We start from the raw sequence: 17,164 nt of genomic DNA, 5'->3' as shown, positions 1-17,164 counted from the left end.
CCACTGTCTGGGAAGACCACTTTGCTCCATCCAACAACATTTCGGATTTCCATGAGAATAAAGCCTGGGAGATAAATGTCTTGGCCTGAGTTGCCTCAGAGAACAGAGTCTGAGTCAGGGCTTGTGCAGGTGGCTTATTTGGGGAAGTGACCCCAGGAAATGAGGGTGGGGGTTGAAAGAATGAAACGGAAGGGTACTCTGGGGAGCCGGTGCTGGCTGTGGGCAGCATTTGAGGCAGGCTGTCCTCTTGCGGGTGGGACAGGGAGCAGCTCTGCACAGCTTCTCACAGGAGAAAGGTGTGTGTGTGTGTGTGTGTGTGTGCGGGGGGTTAACCCCGATCCCCCAGGCTGGCAGAGCACAGCTGCAGAGTTCCAGAAGCCCCCAGGGCAGAAGAGGGAAATGAGCTACAGCTCAGGCAGGAGGCTGCCAAGGGACACGTGAGGCCACATCTCCTGGTGAAAAAGGTGGGCTGGGAGGTTGCGAGGCGGAGGCGTCGCTACATGACATCTCCAAAAATCTTCCTGCAGAAGGGGAGAGAAAGCCATCTGGGCACCACCTTCAGAAAAAGAGATGACAGAAAACATGAATTTTCCTTGTTTCCCCCCATCACGTGGGTACATATGTTTCAAACGAAAACACACTTTTCCAAATCAGTTCTTTTCTGTTCCTCAAGCTGCTCGCGTCTGCACGAGGCCCCTCTTGGAGGCATGTGTTCTTGGTGTAAGGCAAACAAAGCTGGCTGCCGTGGACAAAACACTGCTCTCCATCGACTGGAAACTAAGAGCCGTGTGCAATACCGGTCCCAGAGGCTTGGCTGTTTTCTGTTCGCCCTTCCTTTTTCCCTTTCTGCTGTGCATCAGCCTGCCTGGGTTCTGAATTGTCTGCTTCTATGGGGCAGGACACCCTTAGCTCTGTGTGCGGGCTTCACAGCACCCTCTGGGTGATATGTGTGTGCTCAGTCGCGTCTGACACTTAACCATCCCATGGTCATTCTATCCTAGGCAAGAATACTGGAGCAGGTTGCCATTTCCTCCTCCAGGGGATCTTCTTGACCTAGGGATCAAACCCATGTCTCCTGCATTGGCAGGCGGGTTCTTTACCACTGAGCCACCTGGGAAGCCCACCCTCGGGATGATGACAACGATCTGGCTTTGACATTCTGCTCGTGGTGGCAAAGGCTGTTTTCAGCTCCTCCTGTTGATAGATAAGTGTTTCCATGGCTGGAACTGCCAACAGGAGGCACTCATGGTAGCCTGGTTCTCCATGTGCTCTGGTCTCCCTCACAGCTAACACTCAGCCCCACTCAGCGCTTCCACTTGTTCTGGTGTGGGGAAGGTGCTTCCCACCAAATGGCCGAGTGCAGGGTGCTCTAAGAACTCAGTTGGCCAACTAGGAGAAACCAGAGCATGGACAGTGGCTATGCTGAACATGGGTACCACACCGATGGTTGAAGTTCTTTCACCGAATCGTTCCCTTTATCAGATATGTATGCTTAGTTGCTCGGTCATGTCTGACTCTTTGAGACCCCGTGGACTGTAGCCCGCCAGGCTCCTCTGTCCATGGGATTCTCCAGGCAAAAATACTGGAGTGGGTTGCCATGCCCTCCTCCAGGGGATCTTCCCCACCCAGAGACTGGACCCAGCTCTCCCACTCTACAGGCAGATTCTGTATCATCTGAGCCACCAGGGAAGCAGATGTAGATTTTGCAAATATTTTCTCCCAGTTGGTAGGCTGCCTTTTCACTTTGTTAATGGTTTCCTTTGCTGTGCAGAAGCTTTTCATTTTGCTGTAGTTATATTTGTTGGGTTTGCTTTAGTTGTCTCTGCTTTTAGGTTTTTTTTCTTAATATTTGGCTATGCCAAGTGTTCGTTGCAGCACACTGGATCTTCAATCTTCATTTTGGTGGCATGCAAACTCTCACCTGTGGCAGGTGGGATTTGGTTCCCTGACCAGGTTTGAAGCTGGGCCCCCTTCACTGGGAACGTGCCGCCCTAGCCACGGGACCACCATGGAAGTCCCCTGCTTTTAGTTTCAAATGCAAAAAAAATCTCTGCCAAGATGAGTATCAGGGAGCTAACCACCTGTTTTCTTCTCAGAGTTTTACGGTTTCAAATTTTAGATTCAAGCCTTTAATCCATTATGGATTAATTTTTGTATCTGGAGTCAGACAGTGGTCCGGTCTCATTCTTCTGCATGTGGCTATCCCAAATGTTCTTCATATTAGCCCTGGGACCAAGCACCATCTTAAGTACATTACATGTATCACCTCATTCATTCTGCACAACAGCCTGACAGAAAGTAGTAGCGTTCCTACCGCTCCAGAGACAGTGGAAGTGAAGAGGAAACAGGCACAAGGTCACAAAGGCGGTTAGCAGCAGAGCCCACTTCCACCCCAGACGGTGCGGCTCCAGGGCCCATGCTCTCCCCAGATCATTGGCACTTCTTTTTATTTTCTCCAGACTACCTGCCCCAAGCTTCAGTGGTGGTCCCTATCCCTTAAATTTCCATCTTGTGCATTTTTTCCTAAGGAGTGCAATCACCCAGAACATATGCCTTCAATCCTTTTCCCATTCTAATTATTTTCCAGGGCGCAATTTTCCAAAGTCCACTCCCCAGCCCCCTCACCCCCTCACCCCCTCACCCCCGCCACGAGGCAGGAATCTGCAACCAGGCCTGAGCACCTGAATGCAAGGCAGGGATCCAGACATTGTGCACTGACTCACGTCAACTACTTATCTTGTACTAGACAAAGTTCCAAGTGTGCGTGCCCTTGTGTAAATGGATGGATGTGTGTGTGTCGGGGGTGGGGTGCGTGTGTGTACTATACCACTTCCCCAGCAGCAAACCAGCTCTCCAGTGAGCCTCGCCACCGGGCAGGGGACCTACCACAACGGAGCAGGATGGCACCGGCCGGCCAAGCTTCTCCTCTAAGCGAGGTGCGCAGGCCCCAAGGCAAGCCTGTGACCAGACTTTGTCCTGAATCTGCAGCAAATTCATTCCAGAACCTAAGGAAGGAAGGATACAAGAAGGAAAAAACAAAATTTTTTAAAAATGTGTCCTTTATTCATTTTTTTCCCCAATTTCTGGGCCATACTTTGTGGCATGTGGGGTCTTAGTTCCTCAGCTAAGGAGCAAACCCACGCTCCTGCTATTGGCAGTGTGGAGTCTTAACCACTGGACTGCCAGGGAAGCTCCAAGAGAAATCTTTTAAAAAATCTTTTGTAAAAATGCACAAATCTAGCCAAGAGTGGATCATTCTCACAGCAAACATGTACCTGGAGCTCTTCCCTGATGGAATGTATACAACAGATCTGGGTCACTCTGCAGTGGGCCTCTGGTCTCTAAGACCTGGTCGGGGGAGGCAGCTCCCAGCAGCAGCATCTAGGATGGCTCTGAGTGTCCCCTGGGGTTCAAGGCTCTGAGGCAGCCCTGGCACCAATGTGGGTTTCTCAATCACATCTAACTTTTCGAGGGAAGTTCTCAGATGCCTCCAAACTTCCTCATACTCATCACTAAGATCAGCTATGTGTGTGTGAAAGTCACTCTGTCATGTCTGACTCTTTCCGACCCCAGGGACTGTAGCCTGCCAGTCTCCTCTGTCCATAGAGTTCTCCAGGCAAGAATCCTGGAGTGGGGAGCCATACCGTTCTCCAGGGATCTTCCTGACCCAGGGATCAAACCAAGGTCAGTCTCTTGCACTGCAGGCAGATTCTTTACCGTCTGAGCCAACAGGGAAGCCCTGGTGATCAGCTAACTCTTCCCTAAAATAATCTACTTCTCCTGAGGATGGAGAGTGGGGAGAATCCAGAGCACAGGTGGATGGGCCTCTTCCTGGGGCCCAGGAGGGCCCTGCCTCAGACCAGTGGGCTGGGTGCTGCTGGAGCCCTGTCCCCATGTGAGATGGTTAGACAACTGGTAAATCAGTAGGTGACTTCTAAGGCGACAGTGAGGGGAATGGGTGGAGGCCCAGCTGAGGGTGAAGCTCAGTCGTGTCCAGAGCAGCAGTGGAACTTTCTCCGGTAGCGCTCAGCAGCCCAGCTGCGTGTGGAGAACACCAGTGGGAACGGGCTGCTCCATGTGTAGCTCTCTGCTGGCCTAGCTCCAAGGAGCTGGGCTCCTGGGCAGGAGGAAGCTTTTCTTCTCCAGATCGTGAGCAAAGCTTGGGGAGCACTCCTTCGTCACTTTACTCTCTCTCCTTGTAAACTAAACCAGTGTCTGGCACACAACAGCACTCACACACTTCAGCTGAACTCCCAGAGACTTGGAGTGTCCCAGGGGTCTCCTAAGGTCACTCTCCCAGGCCTGGGCTCTTGCTCTGCCTCCTCCTCCCTCCTTGGTCCCTCCTTCTGCTCTAGCCTCAACCCAGAGCTACTTCAGCAAGCTCCTCCCAGCTCTCCTTCCTCATTGGCATCATCTGCATTTATTTTTGTCAGGGTTTTGATTCCAGAAGCTCATCACTCTCCTGAGTTCTCCAAATGTGAACAAGAACTTCAAAATATAACTCCTGAGGGAGCCAGGCTACAAGACGGTGCCTGTTCATCCCCTGCCCTACTGTGCACACCACGTGTGGTCCCTTCTGGTACCCGGAGGTCTGTGTGCCCAGGGATGGGACAGAGTGATGCACGTCACTCCCAAGATTAGCATGTAAAAAACTCTGCAGCTTCTGCTTGGCTGCTGTCTCTCTTTCCCTTCCCTTGGGGTGAAATCTAGCTCCCATATGGTGGTGTTGGGGGGGTTAGGACAAGGAACTGAGGCCTCCGGCCAACAGCCACGTGTGGCCTGGAAGAGGATCCTCCAACCCCAGTCAAGCCTTTAAGTGACCTCAATGCTGGAGGCCAGCTTGACTGCCACCTCCTCAGAGACCCAGAGCCAGAAGCATCCAGTCAAGCCACTCCCTGATTCCTGACTTTCAGAAAGTCTGTGAGATAATAAGCATTGATGGCCCTCAGCTGCAAAGCACTGGGCTCATTTGTTACCCACAAAAGATAACTAATACCCTCCCTTCTTGGCAACAGACGGGATGGAAGACTGGGTACGGTTCACGCTGCCGCACACTTGCTGAACAGGCCCATCGCTGGGCTCTGAGGACTTACCGTCACTGTAGTCAACAGGGGAGTAAGACCCAAGGAAGACAGAAGCAGCAAAACTGCTGACCAGGGAAATTCTCTGCGAAAGACAAAGATACCGTGCGATTCATGACTCACTTTCATGAACAACCGACTACTTGTGACACGCACACAACAGGACAAGAGTTTTAAGCTGGGGAGGGAAGTAGAAACTCTGAGCAAGACGCCCCAGCAGTGAGAGGCCGGAGGATGCCTCGGTCTCGCAGGGCATTTGGAGTGGCGGGGACACCAAGTGGTGACTCCTTAGGAAAGCCCCTTGCTCTGCGGTTTCTGACAAGTCATCAATCGGCCAGGTTCAACAATGACAAGGGGAAAAAGGCGTTCCCTGGTGGTCTAGTGGTAAGGATTCCGGGCTTTCCCTGCTGGGGGCCTGGGTTCAATCCCTGGTCAGGGAACTAAGGGTCCCACAAGCCTCGCAGTGCAGCCAAACAATACCAAAACCGTATGAAGACGCCACCCTGAGGGAAGGCAGTTTTCACCGGAATCCATGTGCCGGGGAGTGTGGTGCCCTGATTTCCTTCCTCCATTTCTATGGCTTCCATTCACAGAGGAAGTAGATGTATGGCCACAGAATTCAGAACCAACCAAGACAGTTTCAGGGGTTCCGAATGAGTAGAAGTGAAAGCCATCCCCTTTGGAAGCCAGAGACCCCAAACATGAATGGGAGGAACCGATAATTGATTTCAAATGTCACCCTGAGGGTCTGTGCTTCCACATGGGAATCACAGGCACTTGGATCAGGGGAGAGAATGCCAACACCTCCTGTTCACAATCGGGCCACTTCTGTTCTACACACAGACTCTATAGCTAACACTGCAGAATAATCTGGAACCTCGACTCACTAAATAGTAAACTGCATGCTAAGATTAAAAAAGCAGCATGGTTTAACACAAGCTGATCATTTTCTAATTACTTAAAGATGAGTATCACTAGCCAGGCTGTTGAGCTGCTTCTCAGGTGGCATTAAGTTCCGGCTTTCAGCAACTATGGCTCAAGGAATGGAACCTGGGTTCCTGGGATACAGGTTCTGGTTGAAGGGCCACAGCTAGAGACACACTGGTTCAGGTCCACAAATTTCATAAGAAAACAGAGACTCCACGCCTATCAAGCGCCTGTTAGGCATCCTGCATCAATGATAGGATACTGAGCCCAAAAGTAAAAGTGGTAGTCACTCAGTCAGGTCCAACCCTATGCAACCCCATGGACTATAGCCCACCAGGCTCCTCTGTCCCTGGGATTCTCCAGGCAAGAATACTGGAGTGGGTTGTCATTTCCTTCTCCAGGGGATCTTCCTGATTCAGGGAGCGAAGCCAGGTCTCCTGCATTGCAGGCAGATTCTTTACTGCTGACCCACCGGGGAAGCCCAGGAAATTGAGGAGACAGAGATGAAGGGCACCCAGATCTACTCAGGTGGTCCCCAGAAGACACCAGGCCCCCTGCTCCCACTCTGACCCTGACTTCTACCCTTCTAGTCAGGAAAGTCCCTGACTTTTCTTTCCTACAATTCCGTTCTTTCCCTCTTCTTTGGAAAAAGCCTGACAATGAGAATAAAAGCAAATTGAGTACATATCATTCTTAACGTCTGCTCATCAATGTTTTTAGCCCATGTACATGAGATGTATATTTATGCAAAATTATAGGAAGAATTCGACCCTGATTTGTAATCAAAGAGGAACGTTTAACCAACCTCTGTGTGTGAGTAGGCCTCGGGGTTCTGCTGGTAAATCTTTGCAATCTGGTTTCCTGTAAATCGCTGGAAAAAGAGTGCAAGTGCTTAAAAACCCATATCCTATGGAGAATGATCAACTCCATAAAGTCCTGACAGAGTTAGCATAGCAGGCTCTGAATAAGAGCGTAAGAAGGTTCCTGAAATCTGGAAATGTTTGATTTCTGTTGAACACCCTTGGTAATAATCTCACTTCTCATGTGGCAGGATGTCTGCTCTGACCAAAGGCACCCATGCAGGGGACTCACGTATTTTCCTAACCCACATCCTTCCTACCTCAGGCGACCCAAATAGGGTCAGTCTTATCCCCCGAACCTCTACTCCAGGGAGGGTGGCATGAGCCTGGCTGAGCCAAGAGCAGCCACCCCGTGGGAGGGGGTGGGACTGTGGCTGAAGCCAATTAGAAAGAGGTACTCAATTTTTTTTTTTTTTTTACTTTCCCAGGAGCTGCACCAAGTGCCTGTAAGTGCTGACGCCTTTCAGCTTCAAAACTACCCAAAATGTAAGTGCTCTTTGTATCTCCAAGTTAGAGAGGCTGAGATCGAGGTGCCACTATCAGCCACAGACACAGCACAGCTCTGACCTGGGAGCAGCAGCAGCAGGCCTGCCCTCACTGGACGGGCAGTGCAGAGGGCCTAGCTCAGAACCACGGGTCAGAGTGCCCGGGCCTGGCTCCATGGGGCAGCAGCCACACGGCCTCCCAGGATTCCCACAGGGGCAGGTCACCAGCGTGTCCTCCCAGACCCCCAGGGAGAAGGGACCAGGGCCACCAATCAGGTCTTCCTCCTAGACCAGCCCCTGTCCCCAGATCACGGCAGGCGCTCCCACCTCGTAAGCGCGGGAGCCGGTGAGGCGGCTGAGAGCCTGGGCCCCGCCCACGGCGGCCTCCAGCTGGCGGCACTGGGCTGCGGTGCTGGAGTCCATCCATACCGGGCAGTCGCTGATGGAGAAACAGGCCTGGAAAGAAGGAGCACAGGTGTGAGCTCCGCCTGCTGACCCTGGGGGCCACCTGGCATCTGCGGCCACACTGCCCAGCACAGCAGGGATGAAGTGGACGTCTCTTCCCTGGACGTGACCCTGGAAGACCCATGGGTAAGCCATTCATGTCCAAACCTTGGTCTGGCCTGGGTGGCGGGGTCTTTCCCCAGAAAACTCTAGGTAGAAGGTTCTGGCAAGCGTACCTGAGCACCACAGGCAACAGGAGAGACAGGAAGGGAGTGGTGGAGGGCCAGAGCTGTAGCCAAGGGCAGGCTGGCCCGGGCATGTGGAGCTTGGGAGAAAAGAAGCCAGAGCCTGCCTTACCAGCACCGCTGGGAGGCACTAGGTCCCCTAGTTTGAGCAGGGAGCTTGCCAGAGTCGTGCTGGATTGCAAGCGACCCACGTGATGAGGGCTGTGAGCACCCAAGCCTTTGTCCCAACCACAGGGATGTGCATGGCAGACCATGCTCACAGGACTATTGCTCAGCCACGTTCCCACACCCCTGACAATGCCCAAAAGCCCTAGGCTTCAGGACCTACAGGGCTTGGAGCCCTTCTTCCCTACCACCTCCCGTAGAAGTTTCTCAGCCTCCCACAACCCGGCCACACTCACCTGTAGCTGCTCACGCAACGGAAGGTCCGGGGACAGGCTTGTCAGCACCTGGCTGGCCCCAGTCTTCCAGTACACGCTTCCATGTTGCTGCCAAGGGAAAACCCAAGCCCGCATCAGCCTCCTGGAGACCGGAAGGGCCCAGACTACACACCAAAGAACTGGACTCTGAGTCTGTCTCAGTACTTCTAAGTCACAAAGCTCATCACCTTTATGAGACTTGGTTTTCATTTCTATAATATGAGGAGGAACTCTGCCCTGTCCACCTCAAAACATGGAGGAACAAACAATTATTGGTCTAGATTTTGGAGCCTTTGTAAAACTGTATTTAAATATATTGCTTAGAATATTATCTGACACTCACTCATTTATTCATTTACCACTATTCAGTCAACAAACACTGACTGATCACCTAGATCATGCCAGGATGGGGCAGAGGACGAGGGTAGTACCATCCCTATTCTAAAGGATGCTGGAGTTCAGTCAGGGGAAAAGACACAAGTGGACAATTACAAACTCTATTAAGGGATTTCCCTGGTGGTCCAGTGGTTAAGAATCCACTGTGCAATGCAGGGGACATGGGTTCGATCCCTGGTCAGGGAATTGAGATCCCACATGCCACAGAGCAACTAAGCCCACGGGCCACAGCTAGAGAGTTTGTGCTGCAACAAAAGATCCCACGTGCTACAACGCGGACGCAGCCAAAAAAACCCTATGAAGTGCAGCGGCAGGGCTGTGGAAACGCCGGGGAGGAGTCTAGCCAGCTGGGGGTATGTGTGCACAGGAGTGGATGCAGTAACTAGGAAAGGGTCCCAGGGTTGGGTACAGGGGTATGCCAGGAAGAAAGTAACTGCGGTTGAGAGCAGCTGGCATGTGCAGGGAAGGAACTTTAGGTTTGGGTGGGGGAAGAAGGGACTGGATGGGGAGATGGCAGCCTACCCCTTGACATCCATGCTCGGGAGGTTGGGTTTTATCTTGGTCTGGTGAGAACTCTGGACGGCCAGAGTTGAATGGATGAAAGTGCTTGTGAGAGTCCTGGAGAAGGTAGGCTGGAGGCAGGGAGGTGGAGCAGAGGCCCAGAGAAACACAGTGGGTACCAGGCCTGGGGCCACAGAGGTGGCGCTGGAGAAGAGGTGGCAGATTCAAGAGTCAGGGACAAATGAGCAGGATTAGGGGACCCCCTGGAATGCGGGGGCAGGAGGATGGGGGAATCGAGGCTGACACTTGGGTTGTGGTCCCAGGTGGGGAGGGACAACTCCCTGAGAAAGGGCACCGAAGGAGGGCACCTGGGGCAAGACGGAGTGCTCGGTCAGAGAAATGGCAAGCTTGAGGCACTCCTGGGACACCTGGCCAAGGGGGCAGAGGGGGCGCGTGGGAGGGAGAGGGGGTCCAGGTGAGGGAGGCAGCCGAGACCACCAGGGACTCTGTTTAGTGGAACAAGGACATAATCAATACGCTTCCGTTAGGTCAGGGGAAGAAGAGGCACCTTCAGAAGAGTTGGTGAGCACTCTCCAATGAGGACATGAAGACACGCTAAACCAGCATGGGGCAGAGTGACTCAGAGGATAACACTGGACTGGAGTCCTCACTCCCCTCCTAGCAGCTAAGTGACCCTGGACAAGTGACACCACCTCTCGGCACCTCCGTTTCCCCATGTAAATGGCAATGATAATAAAAACAGTAGTAAAACTTGGGGTTTTTTTGCACTATCCTATCTATTTAACATTCATGTTGACCTCACAGCAGATTAGAGTATGGAGGCACCAGAAAGCTGGACAACGTGCCCCGGGTCACTGCTTGCAAATGGCAGAGCTAGGGATCAAACCCGGAGCCCCCTGTGCTAACCACCGCACGATACCTCCTGGTACAACTGTTATGAAGACTCAGTGCATGTGAAACGTTCAACAACGCACCTGGCTTACGCTAGGCATTTGGTGTTCTTTGTCATTATCACACTGCTATCGTTGTTAGCATGATTTCTGACTTTATTTTTACTTCCAGAAAAGAGAAAAGCCATTGTGTGCCCTCAAACAGTCATAATAAATTCATGTCAAATGCTTCCTCCATCCCCTTGGAGGACCTGGATCCAGTTCCTCCTCACCCAGCGTTCTCTTCTGTCCAACATTTAACTACGAACTGTCTCAGATCCTGTGTTTCATCCTCCAAGGTGAAACAGCTATAGGGATTTTCACTGCAATGAAACATGTGCAGTGACTCTCAAGGATGTGCACCGTCCTTTGAGGGCAGCCAACACCTCAGCACCCACACCACCACCCAAGACAGACGCCCCTCATGTTGCGAACAGAGGCTGCAGCAAACCAACCTGGCCTGCCCCAGACAAGGCGAGGACTTGAGAGAAGTCAAAGCCCGAAGCCTTCATCTTCTCCAAGATGATATCCAAAGCCTGAGAAGAAACACAGAAGCCACCATGACTGTCCTGAACCACGGAGCCAGGCTAATGCACAAGCCTGGATTGTAAGTGCCTGCCCTGTCAGTGGAGATAAAGAAGGAACCAATGACTCAGGGTTTGGAAGCACTCGGTTCAGTTCAGTTCAGTCGCTCAGTCGTGTCCGACTCTTTGAAGCACTAGAGTACATCAATTAAATGAGTAGGCATCAACCAAATAAAAAGGTGAGCTATGCTAAAAATATTTTAAATAAATGGAATCAGAAACCAGCAATTCTCAAATTTTGCCTTTCCAACTGGTGACTTCCAAACATGCAGAAGGGCTTCTCAGGTGGCTCAGTGGTAAAGAATCCCCCTGTCAATGCAGGAGATGCTGGTTCAATCCCTTGAGTTGGGAAGATCCCCTGGAGGAGGAAATGGCAACCCAGTCCAGTATTCTTGCCTGGGAAATTCCATGGACAGGGGAGCCTGGTGGGCTACCGTCCACGGGGTCGCAAAGAGTTGGACAGGACTGAGCATGCACGCAAGTATTCAGGAAGAGCCAAAATCAGGTGGCTCAAATTTCTGTTTCTTTTGTCTGCATTTTCAGTCACCATATACTGATATGACTTCACTGCAATGGAGAAGCAAAGAGCAAAGTTGAAGGTCCCATCAGAACAAGGCTCCAGAGACTTTGCTGGTGGTCCAGTGGCTAAGACTCTGAGCTCCCAGTGCAGGGGGCCCTGGTTCAATCCCGGTCAGGGAACAAGATCCCCCATGCCATGCAGCACAGCTAAGCATCTGAGAACTGAAAAACCTGTGGGCAGAGGACATTCAGTTGCTACCGTTGTCTGACCTCTAGTTCCAGGGTCTCAGGTCCTCTGTGGTCAATGAGAGAGCCCTCGGCTCCTATCACACCTGCCTGTGCTGTCCACACCCTAGTCCTGTGGCCTCACAGGTAACCCAGGTCTGGCAACAGGCATCTTCCTTCCTCACTGGTCTTGAGCAGACAGGCCTGGCTTGGGATGGATCTAAGCCCGACTGGGCAGGTCACAAGTCACCATGCTGAGGGCCCCTGCCCCTGGAGTCGAAGGGTCTGGGGACTGAGCACTAAGAGAAGAGTGTAAGGGCCATGTTTGGATCTCAGGGTACAACGGAGGACACAGGGCCTAAAAGTAGAATGTTTGGGAAAGGTCTGCTCTGTGTCTTTTTCAAGATGGCAGGACTTTCCAGCTCCTCTGGTTTCAGCACCTGGAAGCCCCTCTGTGAGTCTCTTCAGCTCAGAAGTCCTGACACCAGCTAAGACCTGGGTCGTGCAGATTCCATTTGCCCAGGAGGACCTGGTCCCAACAGGGGCTCTCATGAGCTGCCACCTTCAGGCTTCTGAGCCAATTTCCAAGTCTGCTGGTAAGACGGGCTGGGACAAGAGAGGGACAGGAATCCCTGTCTTACCTGGACCCACATCAGGACCGGAGAGGTCACTGTCAGGCCATCCTTGTGAACATGAACTCCACCCTGAGTCCTACAAGTAGAAGAGATAATGTGGGACAGAGCCTCAGGTGGGGGCCCGGCAATGGCAGATCCTGGATCCCTCCCGCAGAAGGAGAAGCACCCCGTCCCCAGCCTCGTGGGGGAACTCTAGATTGAACAGGGAAGATGATGGGCAAGATGGAGAGAGAAGGCATGGAAACTGCCCACTGTGGCTCAGAGGTGGCAATTCTCCAAAAGCACCAGCAAAGACAAGTCTTCTAAATACAAAGTGTTCACCCTGCCAGGCTGTCACTTGGAGCAGTGGGCATAAATGGGGTTGGGAAAGTTTGGGGTTGGATGAGAAGCCCTTCCAAGTCGACTTCCTAATTTTGGAGAGAGGAGGCCTTTTAAATGATGACTCAAAATCAAGAAGCAATAAGAGACTGAGATATTCAAAGACATAAAAAACAAAAACTCAAATATGGCAACAATAATCCAAGCAGAAGAGAAGAAATAATAAATTTAATAAAAATTAGAGCACAAGTTGGAGAAGGCAATGGCACCCCACTCCAGTGCTCTTGGCTGGAAAATCCCATGGACGGAGGAGTCTGGTGGGCTGCAGTTCATGGGGTCACGAAGAGTCGGACACGACTCAGCAACTTAGCAGCAGCAGAGCACGAGTCAATGAAGATGAAAAGAGAAAAATCAAAGAAACCAAAAGCTGATCCTATGGAAAGGTGAACTGATAAATCTCTAGTCAAGCTAATCAAGAAAAAAGAGAGAAGATGTAAATTACCAACATCAGAAATGAGAGAAGGGTCTTCACTACTGATCTCACAGACATCAGAAGACAATAAAGGAATATTATGAACAATTCTCGGAGAAGGCAATGGCACCCCACTCCAGTACTCTTGCCTGGAAAATCCCATGGACGGAGGAGCCTGGTAGGCTGCAGTCCATGGGGTCACTAAGAGTCGGACACGACTGAGCGACTTCACTTTCTCTTTTCACTTTCATGCATTGGAGAAGGAAATGGCAACCCACTCCAGTGTTCTTGCCTGGAGAATCCCAGGGACGGGACAGCCTGGTGGGCTGCCATCTATGGGGTCACACAGAGTCGGACACAACTGAAGTGACTTAGCATAGCATAGCACAGCACGAACAATACTATGGCCACAAATCTGATAGGCTAGATGAAATAGATCAATTCCTTGAAAGATACAAACTTTCAAAATTCTAAGAGGGGTGGCCTGTAGTGATATAAAATACGAAAGCAAGATAGCCTCCAACCTCAGCTCCAAGGAGACATATCAGCTGGGGAAGAAACAGATGGCGACACAAGGTGATGGGCAGTGAGACGGACAGGCCAGAAGGGAAGGCTTCAAGGAGAGAACTCGATCTAAAATAGACACGGAGGGGCATGTCCACCAGGACCACTCCAAGCCACCTCAAAATCAACAAATCCACAACGGTTATGAACTGAATTGTGTCCTTCCAAGTTCACCGTGTCCTAAGCCCCAGTACCTTACAATGTGACTGTGTTTGGAGATAGTACCTTTAAAGAGGTAATTAAGTAACGATGAAGTCATCAGGGTGAGCCCTAATCCAGTATGGTTGATGCCCTTATAAAAGATAAGGGTATAAATAACCAGGAGATGCCAGGGGTGCACTCACGTAGAAGGATGACCACGTGAGAGGAAGCAAAGAAGGCAGCCGTCTGGAAAGCAACGAGAAAGATCTCAGAGGAAACCAACCCTGCCAGCACTTTGAACTTGGACTTCCAGACTCCAGAAGAGTGAGAACATAAACGTCTATTGTTTGGATCGCCCTGGTGGTCCAGTCATTAAGAATCCAGTGGCAATGCAGGGGACACAGCTTCAACCCTTGGTCCAAGAAGATTCCACACGCCTCAGGGCTACTAAGCTCATGTATCCCAGCTACTGGGCCTGGCCTCTAGGGCCTGTGCTCCACAGGAAAAGTCACCCCAGTGAGAAGCCCACACACTGAAACTGGAGAGCAACCCCCACTCCCCACAACCAGAGAAAGCCTTCTCGCAGCCACAGAGACTCAATGCAGCCAAAATATTAATTAATTTTTTAAAAAGTCTGTTGTTTAAACCACCCAGTCTGTGGGATTTTGTTCTGGAAGGCCTACCAAACTAATACAAAATTCTAAAATCATGATCTTTTCCCCAGAAAGCAATTCTCTTTCACAGTCTACTATCCACCCTCAAGACAAGCCAGAAGCCTCACCCTCATATCTCATAATAAATTCTGTACCAAGACCTGTCAATTTTACCACCCAGCTCTCTCTCTTGCAATCAATATCATTTCTCAGCCGGATGATCTTTGGAAAACCTCCTCAGTGGTTTCCCAACATGTACTTTGGCCACATCCTATCTGCTTTCCCACTGCACCCAGAGAGATCTTTTTAAAAAACAAAAACAACCATCTCACACTGTCCCCTCCCCCAATCCCTACAGCCCTACAGTGGATGACCATAGTTTTTAAGATAAAGACAAACTCCATTCCATGGCATATATGGCCCAACCCAGCCTCTCTGCTCCCTAGTCACTCAGCCTTCTTCAGTTCCATGAACGAGCAGTGCTCCTTGCCACAGGGCCTTTGCACATGCTATTCTTTCTGCCTGGAAAGCTCTCTACCATCTATCACCTGGCTAACCCCACTCATCCAGATCCTGGCTTAAGCACTGCCTCCTTAGAAACATTCTCTAACCTACTCTTCCAAATTTAGATCACACTTCTTTACAATAAGTACTTAAAGAAGTGAGTTCCTTTCCGTCAATGGCCTTCTCTGAGTTTATAATAAAAAATTCTTTTTTTTTAAATCAATCAGTCTTTGCCTGATATCAATCTTGCCCACTAAATGTGAAGAACTGAGAGAGCAACAACCATGACTCTTTGCTTCACCATCAAATCCCAGCATGCAGCACAGTGCTTGATACAAAGTGAGTCTCAACTGATACCTACTACATATACGAAGCCACGTGCAGAATTCAGAAGGAATGCAGGAGAGTGCGTTCCAGGCACAAAATAAAGATGTTGAGTGATGTGTCAAGATCGCCCTTCTTGCAATTTGAGGAAACCAGAATAGTGTGGTTTATAAATATAAAAAGTTGGAATTCCTTGGCAGTCCAGTGGTTAGAATCCATGCTTGCACTGCAACGAGCACAGGTTCGATCCCTGGTCAAGGAACAACCATCCCACAAGTGGCATGCAGTGGGGCCAAAATAAAGGGTTTAGGGTGGACCCCAAAACCACCCCCCTACACACACACAGGCACTCTAGGTACATACCCAAATTCTACAAGGTCTCTGTCAAAATGCACACTGTCTTCATAGAAGACACTCAGCTCTGCATCAACAGCAACAACTTTTACCTGGAAGGTAAAATATTAAAAATAATGGATAGACTTTTCCTCAGCTTCTATACTAGACTGGTCCAAGGATATGAACACCACCAGGTGAAGCCCAGCCCTCTAGAAGTGGTTCAGCCTGGAGACCTCCTTGAGGCTGGGGTGCATCATGGCAATTATCCGGGTAAGAGGCCTCATCTGACGACATATCCAAAGACTTAGTAAAATGAAGAGGTGGAGGCTAAACAGAAATACCCCAAAACACTCAGGGATAAAATGAAGAGGTGGAGGCTAAACAGAAACACCCCGAAACACTCAGGGAATTTCTGCCCTCCCAAACAGCCAAAGCCAAAATCCTCTAGAAGTAGATGTTCATAGATGAGCTGGTTCCTGTGCCAGGCAAGAAGGTCTGAGCAAGTCCTAGAGAAGGAATGGGAGGCACGGTTTGGAGATGTCTCTGGGGTGTCCACGCCTGCAGGGATCTAAGAGACCAGGCAAGGTCCCCGGTTTGTTCCCAAAGGCCATGATCAAGGACCAGAGATACATGTCCCAATAGAGCAGATTCCAAACTCAAGGGAACAACTCCTTTACTGGACAGATGGGGAAAGAGGCCTAAAAAGACAACCTGACTTATCCAAGGTCCCCCCAGGAGCTTCTGGTCAGGGATAGACCACAGCCTTGCTCCCCTGACCCATTTGTGGAGAGGCTTCTCTTTAACCGCGACCATGACTTAGTTAAGGAGAAGGAGCCCCTTGATACCCCAAACTGGAAAGCAAATCTTGACTCTGCTTGCCTGCGTGCCTGACTCAGGGAGCAGCACAGTCGGGCACGTTGACCTGGGCACGCTGGTGCCATCCAAGGGCTGTCACAGGCGGAACAAAGTTCAGGTGTACAACGTGCCCATTTCTTAAAAAAAAAAAAAAAAAAAGCTTCAAGCGGGATCTGGTTCCCAGTCACTGGCTCCGCCTGCGTGTCTCCCCGTCTGTCTGGCCCCCTGTTTAAAGCTGCTGAGTTCCTTCGGGTCCCTGGGAACCTGTGCTCAAGACGGCGCGCGAGCCTTTTGGGTTCCCCGGGCATTTCCCCGCCGCGTGCCCGCGGATCCCTTGAAGGAGTTGGGGTGGAGGGCCCCCTTTCTGGGAGAGCCGGGGTACAGGCCTGGCGGAGGTGCCGGGTCCCCGGGGAAGCCCGAGAGAGAAGCGCTCGCAGCGCGGCCCAGGGTTCGGGCGCCGGGGTCCCCGCCAGCCCGCCCGGGGTCGCGGAGGAAGCGGCCCCAACCAGCCCGCCCCGGGGCCCGCGCCGATACCTGCTGCGTGCTGAAGTCCCAGCCAAGGCAGCAGTGGCGAGCGGCGCGCTCGGCCATGGCCGCGGAGGATCCGGCGGCGCGCGGTTCCGTCAGTCCTTCCCGCGGCCGGACTGTCGCCGCGCTCCAACGCGCAGATACGCCGGGCCCGCCCCTCGCCCCGCCCGGCCGATCTCCCGGACCCGGGGCCCCCGC

At 51.5% G+C, this 17,164-nt stretch overlaps 1 protein-coding gene across 6 annotated transcripts in view; it reads right to left on the bottom strand.

Annotated features, from left to right (window-relative positions):
* XYLB (xylulokinase) overlaps positions 1–17,084 on the bottom strand; it is a 39,897-nt gene extending 22,813 nt beyond the window's left edge. For 3 of the 6 annotated variants that reach the window (XM_086365939.1, XM_086365940.1, XM_086365942.1), the window contains exons 1-9: positions 16,973–17,084; positions 15,611–15,693; positions 12,278–12,347; positions 10,764–10,844; positions 8,444–8,530; positions 7,681–7,809; positions 6,814–6,879; positions 5,094–5,166; positions 2,887–3,005 (exon numbers count right to left, since the gene is read on the bottom strand). In XM_086365939.1, coding sequence (XP_086222065.1) covers positions 2,887–3,005; positions 5,094–5,166; positions 6,814–6,879; positions 7,681–7,809; positions 8,444–8,530; positions 10,764–10,844; positions 12,278–12,347; positions 15,611–15,693; positions 16,973–17,029 — 765 coding nt within the window. In that variant the 5' untranslated portion in view covers positions 17,030–17,084. The remainder of the gene's footprint in view (positions 1–2,886; positions 3,006–5,093; positions 5,167–6,813; positions 6,880–7,680; positions 7,810–8,443; positions 8,531–10,763; positions 10,845–12,277; positions 12,348–15,610; positions 15,694–16,972) is intronic. The other 3 variants (XM_086365941.1, XM_086365943.1, XM_086365944.1) reach the window with 1 other exon arrangement.
* Positions 17,085–17,164: the final 80 nt, after the last annotated feature.

Source organism: Bos grunniens, chromosome 22 (genome assembly GCF_055505025.1).
Source record: "Bos grunniens cultivar Pamir isolate PY7600 chromosome 22, Bosgru_T2T1.0, whole genome shotgun sequence".
NCBI lineage: Eukaryota > Metazoa > Chordata > Mammalia > Artiodactyla > Bovidae > Bos > Bos grunniens.
The sequence above is the reverse complement of the archived record's forward strand: the minus strand, read 5'-3'. Positions and strand labels throughout refer to the sequence as shown.